Here is a 9,898-nt window from a genome sequence, read left to right as displayed (position 1 = left end):
AGGCAGAAAAGGGGCAAAGAATCCTTTTGGCCACACTGACCTGGAGGTAGAACTGAGATGAAAGGTGCAGACACTTTGTGGATAATCCAGAGGTTTATTCTTTGATTCCCATTGCCATGTGGAGATTGGGCTTGGTCGTACCCAGCCCGGACCTGGGCCCTGGCCGCCTGCCTTTCCCCACAGCCAGAGCCGGGGATCAAAGATCAGACTTTCCCCAAGGGTGTTTCATCAAGGCAGAGAGGCCAACCTCTCTTTCTCTAGGACGCGTGGATCCTGCACTTGGCAGATAACCAGAAAGAGGAGGGTGTTTCACTTGCCCCCTTCACCCAGGTGTCCCTTTGTCCAGGTTGGTGAGCATGGTGGAAAGGCCACCCTCCTGAGTGGTGCTCTCCGTCCACCGCCTGCTCATTTCCTTTAGGGCCACCTGTTCCACCCAGCCCCGACCCTGGGGCCACAGCCTTGCTCGCAGGTCCCTGAAGGTGTCTGCCAGGGCCCGCCGAGGCTCCTGCCTGAGAAGGCAGTACAGCACGGGGTTGAGGCAGCTGTTGGTGTGCGCCAGGCAGGTGGTGACAGGAAAGACATAGGTGTGGACGGTGTAGAAAGTGCTGTCCCAGGGCACCAGGTCAAACTTCACCAGGACACCCCAGAGCGTGACCACATGGTTGGGGAACCAGCAGAGGAAGAAGGAGGCCAGAAGGATGCGGATGGAGTGGGCCACCCCCCTGCTGTCCCGCCATCGCCGGCGGTGCCGCCGCAGGAAGGCCAGCAGCAGCAGGTAGCTGGTGGTGATGATGCCCAGTGGCACCGTAAAGGCCAGGACCACCCTCTGCAGCTGGTAGGCCCCCAGCCAGTACCTGCTGGGGAAGTGCAGCAGGCACAGGCGCACGCCACTCACCTCGCCCTCGGCCCCAAAAACAGCTGTGGGCACCGTCACCAGAGCAGCTGCCACCCACATGGCCAGGGTGGCCACGTGGGCCCAGAAGAGCGAGAGGTGGGTGCCTGGCCCTGCAGCCACAGCCACCACCCAGTACCGGGCGACACTCAACGCTGTGATGAGGAAGATGCTGGCGTAGATGTTGAGGACGGTGGCCGTTAGGACTATCTTGCAGAGGGCACCTCCGAAGGGCCAGTGGAAGTCCAGTGCCGACTCGGCTGCCCAGAAGGGGAGGGTGAGTGCTAGCCCCAGGTCTGCCAGAGCCAGGTTGAAGACGAAAGTGTCAGAAGGTGGGCAAGGGGCACGCCGAGCACAGTTACCCAGCACCCACAGCACAGCCAAATTTCCCAGCAAGCCGACAGCCCCCGCAAGCCCGTAGGCCAGGGCAACCGAGACCCTCAGGGCTAGGAATCCAACAGGCATCGTGGCATCAGCAGCACTCAGCACGCTGCCTCCAGAGGCGTTGACCCAGAAAGCGGGCAGGGGGGCAGAGGCGTTGGGCGTGGGCATCGCGGGGCATCCGACGTCAGTGGGGCGGAGGGGCCAGCCAGTGCCTACCAGCCTGGCAGGGGGCACCTAAGGCGCTCAGCAGGACACTGGGTCAGAGCGCTTGTCCGCTGTTCTCAGGGCCTCTGGCTGCCTGCAGACCCAGCCCACGCCCACACCTCGGGGGCGGGCTGTGGACGGACAGGACAGCCTTCCTCTTCTCTGTTGGTCTTGGTGGTGGGTGGGGCAGGTGAGGGAGAGGTGAACACCGGCACAAATGTGTGTGTGCCTGTGTGTGCGTGCATGTATGCATCTCTGTGTGTGTAGAGCCCCATGTGGAAGAGCGGGAAGCGGGGAGGGAGAATGACCCTACAAGGGAGGGCAGCCCCGCACCTCCGCCTCAGGGAGAGGCCACAGATACCCCATCTCAGGGGTGACAGGAACCAAATTGGAGCCCGCCTCTACTCCTTCTGATGTTCAGGCGCCCCCTTCTCTGCAGCAAGTGTCCCCTTGGGGCCTGGAGGAAGGGGCCTGGGAGTGTGCACAGAGGCAGAGAATCAGAAATAGTATCTGAGAGAAAGAGGAGAGGTTCTGGAGTCCCGGGGCTGCTCCCTGCTCGCTCTGTGACTGTGGGTGAGTTACTTGACTCTCCTGAGCCTCGCTTAAAATTTTCAGATAAAAGTCTCTGCGTTACAGAATGGGTGTGACAAAATGAGAGAACACCTGTGAAAAAGCCCTTGTCCGTGGCTATTTGCGTGAATGTGAATGATTATTATTTCAAAGGAAAAGTTGGGGGCATCTGTGGCAGGAAGGAGCAAGTTACTCTCTTCTTATAATGAGCAGCTATGATCATCGTGCCTGGGGAACAATGCCAACTAAAACAGGTTGGAATTCACTGCAGCAGCCAGTGACCTTGAGGTTAAGGGCAGGGAGGAAAAGGGGAGAGGAAGTCACAGCTTCCTGTTCCCTCCCCGCTGGAGCCGATGAGGACCTGAGCAGGCCTGGGGCATGCCCTCAGTTCTCTCCCTGCTAAGGAGTCCTGCTAACCTCTCTCACTCCCACGGCCATTTCACCCTTCCCTGCCCTAATCCGTGGGGGCAGCAGTCAGCGGTAACCCCCACTGTCTCCTCCAACCCCCAAACCCCATTTCAGAGCTGTAGATGCTGAGATACACCCTCACCATGCCTCATCCTGTCTCCCCATGATCTCAGTGCTAAATGGGGTGAGTGCTTCAGTGTGTCCTCCGCCTTTTGTGCCTGTGTCCTTACCCGCTGCACAATTTGCTGTGATGGGGGTGAGGGGTAGGAAGAATGAGGCTTTTGCAAAAATATTCAACCACCTTCTTGCCCTCTGCCTGCGAATTAATATGTTTGACGTTCAGTTCCCTTGAGCGCTGGAGGAGGAGAGTGACCCTTTTAGGATAATCAGCAGTGGGTTTGATGAACCCTATAGGAGAGACCCGGGGGTGAAAGAGATTCAGAATGGGTGCCCAGATGTTTGGGTTCTCTGGCAAGGGATGGATGTGAAGGGAGTGCCCAGCCCAAGTTCAGGTGAGCCCCAGAGGCTGCCTCCCAGCCTCAGGGACTGCCCCTGTGTGACTTGTGTTAATCACTCCCTCCCTCAGGACTGCCTTTGCTTTTCAGCCATCTAGCATCACCTGGCTGATCTGGCAGCTGCTATGTCTTTCAATGCGTGGGACCTACTGTCCCTCAACTTGGAAAACAGAAGCTGGGTCAATTTCAGGGCTCTGCTTTCCATTTGAAACATCCGGTCCTCTGGTCATTTCTTTTCTTTGTTTTTCTTTTTTTTTTTACCTTTATGTGTTCCTAATCTAAGTCCTTTCCCTTGGTCTGAGACTAGCAACACTCCCTTGTGGTTGTATAGAGAGGTGGTGCCACCAACTGACTGAGTTTAAGAACTTCCCTTTGGGCCCTTTCATTTTAGTATCTTGTTAGATCACTCCTTGATCCATCCACTCTTCACTAATCACAGCATCTCTTGAACACTTATTACATGCCAAGCGTTGTGCTAGATGTTGGGGAGACGAAAACATGACACGGCCCCTCTCCTCAGGAAATACAGTAAGCTCTTTGAGGTGGGTGGGATCTTCTACACCATCTTGTTCAACTCCTCTTTTCATAGAGTGAAAGTGACTTGCTCAAGGGCACCAGGAAGTAGTGTCAGAGTCAGGATTTGAGATAAAATCTTCTGACTGCTAGACTCTAGCTCTTTCCAATACATCACAAAACCCTCTGGGCATTTCTTTCCACCTCTAATCTCTTCCCTTTCTAGAGTGCCAGACCCTGCCCCTGAGAAGCCCCAAGGAAAACAGCAGCAGGATATGCACAGAGGGATAGTGACAACTCCCAGTGGTCTTCACCCGCAACTGCTGAGAGAGGAGGAACTGGATTCAATAAAAATTATTTTTCCATCTCTTGTTCATATTACCCTCCAGAGCCATTCTTTTCCAGCCCCCTTTTCAGTCTCAGAATCCAAGGATTCTGCAGTGGGGTGAAAGGGACTTGTAACATACGGGCCTTCCCTTTAGTCACCTGAACACCCTCCCCTTGTGCAGTCCACATGTCTGCTCAACCCCACATCCCTGTCCTGCACTCCAAAGCCTAGGAAAGAAGAATTGGGAGAGAAGGAGGATAGGACTGAGTTATCCCTCCACAGAGCATAAAGAGAATGGATCTTTGCCCGCAAAACATAAAGAGAAGGAATCTTTGCATCTGTATTTATGGTGGAGACTTAGCAACTGAACTAAAGCAGAGACTAGCTGCTTGGAGGACTGCCCAGTGGCAGAAGTAGGAGTGTGCGTTCTAAGTCACTTCCGTCACGTCTGACTCCGCAACCCCGTGGACTCTAGCCTGCCAGGCTCCTCTGTCCATGGGATTTTCCAGGCAAGGATACTGAAGTGGGTTGCCATGCCCTCCTCCAGGGCATCTTCCCAACCCAGGGATTGGACCCATGTCTCTTATGTCTCCTGCATTGGCAGGTGGGTTCTTTACCAAACTTCTGAACCAGTCTCTGTCGCGCTCTCTCAACTTTATTTTTTTTCCCAAGGCAAGGAATTATTTTTTCTCTCAACTGTGTATTTTGGCATAGCTTTATAATTTACAGAAAAATTACAAAAGCAGAGATGGTGATCCATCTCTTATTTTCCATATTAAGATGAAGCTGCTAGAGCATCAAAAATAAAAAATAAAAATCTTAGAGATAAGTCTGACAAGAGATGTACAGTACTGGTATATTGAAAACTATAAATGACTGCAGAAATTTAGATTTTAATAAATGGATAGAGAGGCATACTGTGTTCATGAGTTTGAAGACTCAATAATAAGATGTCAATTCTCCTCATAATGGGTCTGTAGATTCAATGCAATTCTAGTCAAAATTCTAGCAGCTTTTTCAAAGAGAAACTGACAAGTTGATTCTAAAATTCATGTGGAAAAGCAAATAGCCAAATGATTTTGTAAAAGAGCCAAAACAATTTAGTAAAAAGATAATAAAGTTGGAGTACTCATGTACCCAATTCCAAGACTTACTATAAAGCTGCAGTAGTCAAGACAACGTGGTATCAACAAAAGGTTAGACATACAAATCCACAGAATTAAGAGTCCTGAAATAGGCCCACACTTTTACAGTCAACTGATTTTTGCCAGAAGTGCAAAGGCAACTCACTGAAGAACAATAGTCTTTTCAACAATTGGTTCTATAACAACTGAATACTCACATTAAAAAGAGTGTGTGTGAGAGAACTTTGATCCCTACCTCGCACCATGCACAAAGATTAACTCAAAAATGGATCATAGATCTAAATATAAAACCTAAAATGCCAAAACTTCTAAAAGAAAACAAAGGAGAAATTTTTATAACCTTGGGTTAGGCAAAAATTCTTAGGTACAACATCAAAAGCACAGTCTGTAACTGCAAAAAGTGAGTAATTGGACTTCATTGAAATGAAGAACTCTGCGCTTGGGTTTTTTTTTTTTTCAGTTTATTTTATTTAAAATCAGAGGTGTTTTTTTTTTTCCCCCTTTTGTCTCTTTTGAATTTGTTACAGTGTTCCTTTTGTCTTAGCTCCCTGACCAGAGATTGAATTTGCACTCCCTACATTGGAAGGCAAAGTCTAAACCACTGGACAGCCACGGAAATGCCCTCTTGAAGTATACTTTATTTGCAATGTTGTGTTAGTTTCTGGTGTACAGCAAAGTGATCCAGTTATATATAAAATATATATCCCTTTTCATATTCTCTTCCATTATGGTTTATTATTACAGGATATTGAATATAGTTCCCTGTGGTATACAGTAGAACCTTGTTGTTTATCCACTCTATATATAATAGTTTGTATCTGCTAATCCCAAGGTTTCAATCTATCCCTCCCCCAACCCCCTCTCCCTTGGCAACCACAAGCCTAGAACTTCTGTTAAGAGAATGAACAGGTAAACCACAGACTAAGAAAACATTTGCAGATCATAGAACTTATAAAGAAACATAGCTAGAATATCAAAGAATTCTCAAATTTTGGTAATCAGAAAACCACCTTATTTTTTAAAAAGGGTGAAGGATTTGAACAGATAGTTCGTCAAAAAAGATATAGAGATAGCAAATAAACACATGAGAAAACACTCAACATCGTTAGCCTCCAGGGAAATGCAAAGACTAACCACAGTGAGACAGTACTATTTTCTGATTAGAATGTCTCAGATGAAAACAAAAACAAAGAAACTGATCATACCAACTGCTGGTGAAGAAGTAGGGTACCAAAACTTTCATACATTCCTAATAGGAATGTAAAATGGTACGATCACTTTGTAAAGCAATTTGGCATTTTCTAAAAAGTTAAACATGCACCTCATATGGCCTAGCCATTCTATTCCTAAGCATTTACTCAAGAAGAATGAAAGTGCATATTCACATGAAGACATGTACACCAGTGTTCACAGCAGCTTTATTTGAAGTAGCTTAAAATGGGAAAGAACTCAAGTGGATAATCTAATTTTCCAGGAGGTAAATGAATAAAGAGACTGTGGTGTTTTCACACAGTGGAATGCTCCTCAACAATGAAAACGAAGGGATTACTGCCGTGGACTGGTACAACAGCAACCGTGGGGGAAAGAGCCCTGATGACTGCCAGGCCAAGGTCGTCCCTTCCCATTTGCTTCACAGAAGCACCTGTTCTCCCTCCCACCTGTTCATTCCAGGTTCATCTACAGTGCAGCCAAGTCCTGCCTGCCTAGCCTCCAATCCTAGCAGTGTGCTCCTCTGAAACAAAACAGCCTCATTGCTAACTCCATTTGCTCTGGACCAGGTTCACTGTAGAGCACCCCACTCTGGGTGTCCCAGGCTGTGGCTCTGAGAATCCTAGCCTTTCTGTCTTTTAAGGCCCCCCACCTGAAAGGTAGGTTTCCATGTCAGATGACAGGTATTCATCTTCCTGAGAAAGGACTGGGGCAGACACTTCCACATGCATGTAGATGACCGGAGGCTCTTCTGGGGGTTACTGTTCTAGAACCCCCCAAAAGTTTAAGTTTTCAGTAATGGACATGCGTGTTAAGTCACTTCAGTCATGTCCTACCCTTTGCAACCTCATGGACTGTAGCCTGCCAGTTTCCTCTGTCCGTGGGATTCTCCAGGCAAGAATACTGGAATGGGTTGCTGCCGGGAGCCAGCATGGGGAATCCCGCCCGTGGCAAAGGTCATGAGGAAGAGGCCTGACAGGCAAAGGCGAGATCAGGCCTCGAGGGAACCCCCCTGGACCTTCTTGAGCATCCACCCCCAAAATAGAGTCTGTCTGCCTTATTGCATTATGCCTTTCACCAACTCTTCTGACATTAACAGGTGGCTATCCCCCACCACCTTTCTCTGAAAAGAGTTAACTTAGAGCTCCAGTTAATAAGTCTCCTGGGCATAACAAGAGTGTTTCAGTCCGAAAACTCCTCTGATGGCTCTTTAGCCTGCCTGACAAGTTTATCCGGCCTCTTATAACCACACATGTGATTGTTCACAGCCTTCCAACCGTGAGAGGCGCGAGACGCTCTAAACTTTCTAAATACAGAGTCTTTTGAGAAGTTAGAAATTATTAGTGTGGTATTAGTGGGTTGTTAGAAATATACCAGTGGAGGGTTCCATTGTTGAGCCAATATTAGCTGCTAAGTCTCCATACCCCTTGTCCCTTATATACATTAATTGATGTAACTGGCATATGGGAAAAATAAGTAATAACCTTTGATATTAATCACGTTAGACCTTAGGCTAGTAAATTCTTCTCTTGATTATAGCCCACTGCACCTTTGCCCTGTAGGAATGCAACTTCATCTGGTGCTTTTGGAGAGTAGCGCCTGACTTAAGAAAAATCACCTTTGGAGAAAATAAGTTTTCTGGTTGACTGACCATTATCAGAAAGAAAGGGTCATAAAATGTTAGCAGGCCCCCTGGCCAGAAGATGATGTAAAACCACCTAAGACCTTTGTATGCATGCATAATGAGTGCCTGGTCTCGATAAGGGTCAGGTCTGCTGACCCTGCATGACTTTGTATTATCCACTGATCTCTATGTACAACTTAAAGTATAAAAGCTTTCCTGAAAAATAAAGAGATGGACCAGTTCCTGGAAAGACTGGTTTCCCCCATGTCTTCTTTTCTTTCTCTCCTTTTCAGGCTAATTCCCATCTGGAGCACGCTTCGAATTCCCAGGATCCACCAGGGCTGGGCCCCAGGAGGTTGCCATGCCCTCCTCCAGGAGATCTTCCCAACCCAGGGATTGGACTTACCTCTCCTATGCCTCCTGCACTGGCAGGTGGGTTCTTTACTACTAGTGCCGCCTGGGAAGCCCTAGAAGTAGGAGACGCTAATCCAGATCCCTAACCTCACATCAGCCCAATCAGCCACCATCTCTACTCTTAATGTGTCAGAATGAGAAGCCACTAAAAGTTTTTAATCTAAGCAGTGACAGAATCAGATCTACTTTTTATCTGTTGACAATGTGAAAGATTATTCAAAGAGGCCAAGAATGGCAGGAAAAGAAATATCAGTTAGGAGGCTTTTGTAAACAGGTGCTGAGATAGTTAGGAAGTAGAGGAGGGAAGGAATATGGATTATATTTAAGAAATAGAATTAATTGACTGGGGATGTAATGTGATAAGAAGAGGGAAGAAGGACTTCCCTGGTTGTCCTTCCACTGCAGGAGACACAGGTTTGATTATGCTCAAAATCCTTCAAGCTTCACCAGTCTGTGAACTGAGAACTTCCAGATGTACAAGATGGGTTTAGAAAAGGCACAGAAACCTGAGATCAAACTGCCAACATTCGTTGGATCATAGAGAAAGCAAGGGATTACCAGAAAAACCTCTACTTCTGCTTCACTGACTACTATAAAGCCTTTAACTGTGTAGATCACAACAAACTGTGGAAAATTCTTAAAGCGACAGGAATACCTGACTACCTTACCTGTCTCCTGAGAAACTTGTATGTGGTTCAAGAAGCAACAGTTAGAACTGGACATGGAACAACTGACTGGTTCAAAACTGGGAAAGGAGTATGACAAGGCTGTATATTGTCATCCTGTTTATTTAACATATATGCAGAGTACATCAGGCAAATTGCTGGGCTGGATGAAGCACAAGCTGGAATCAAGACTGCCAGGAGAAATATCAACAACCTCAGATATGCAGATGATACCATTCTAATAGCAGAAAGTGAAGAGGAACTAAAGAGCCTCCTGATGAAGGTGAAAGAGGAGAGTGAAAATGTTGGCTTAAAACTCAACATTCAAAAAACTAAGATCATGGCATCCGGTCCCATCACTTCATGGCAAATAGATGGGGAAACAATGGAAACAGTGACAGACTTTCTTTTCTTGGGCTCCTAAATCACTGCAGATGGTGACTGCAGACATGAAATTAAAAGATGCTTGCTTGCTCCTTGGAAGAAAAGCTATGACCAACCTAGACAGCATATTAAAAAGCAGAGACATTAGTTTACTGACATAGGTCCGTATAGTCAAAACTATGATTTTTCTAGTAGTCGTGTATGGATGTGAGAGTTGGACTCTAAAGAAAGCTGAGTGCCAAAGAATTGATGCTTTTGAATGTGGTGTTCGAGAAGACTCTTGAGAATCCCTCGGACAGCAAGAAGATCAAACCAGTCAATCCTAAAGGAAATAAACCTGGAATATTCATTGGAAGGACTGATCCTGAAGCTGAAGCTCCAATACTTTGGGCACCTGATGTGAAGAACCAAATCATTGGAAAAGATCCTGATGCTGGAAAAGATTAAAGGCAAAAGGAGAAGAGGGTGGCAGAGGATGAGATGGCTAGATAGCATCATCAATTCAATTGACATGAATGTGAGCAAACTCCAGGAGATAGTAAAGGACAGGGAAGACTGGCATGCTGCGGTCCATGAGATCACAAATAATAGCAACGGAACAACAATGAACAACTGGAAACTAAGACTCCACATGCCTCATGGT

The 9,898-nt window shown here is 47.2% G+C and overlaps 1 protein-coding gene across 1 annotated transcript; it reads right to left on the bottom strand.

Annotated features, from left to right (window-relative positions):
- Window positions 1-74: 74 nt before the first annotated feature.
- RXFP4 (relaxin family peptide/INSL5 receptor 4) lies at window positions 75-6,148 on the bottom strand. The gene has a single exon (XM_069544289.1). The coding sequence runs from the start codon at window positions 1,442-1,444 to the stop codon at window positions 323-325; it is 1,122 nt and encodes a 373-aa protein (XP_069400390.1). The 5' UTR covers window positions 1,445-6,148; the 3' UTR covers window positions 75-322.
- Between the last annotated feature and the right edge of the window lie 3,750 nt (window positions 6,149-9,898).

Source organism: Ovis canadensis, chromosome 1 (genome assembly GCF_042477335.2).
Source record: "Ovis canadensis isolate MfBH-ARS-UI-01 breed Bighorn chromosome 1, ARS-UI_OviCan_v2, whole genome shotgun sequence".
Taxonomy (NCBI): Eukaryota; Metazoa; Chordata; class Mammalia; order Artiodactyla; family Bovidae; genus Ovis; species Ovis canadensis.
The sequence above is the reverse complement of the archived record's forward strand: the minus strand, read 5'-3'. Positions and strand labels throughout refer to the sequence as shown.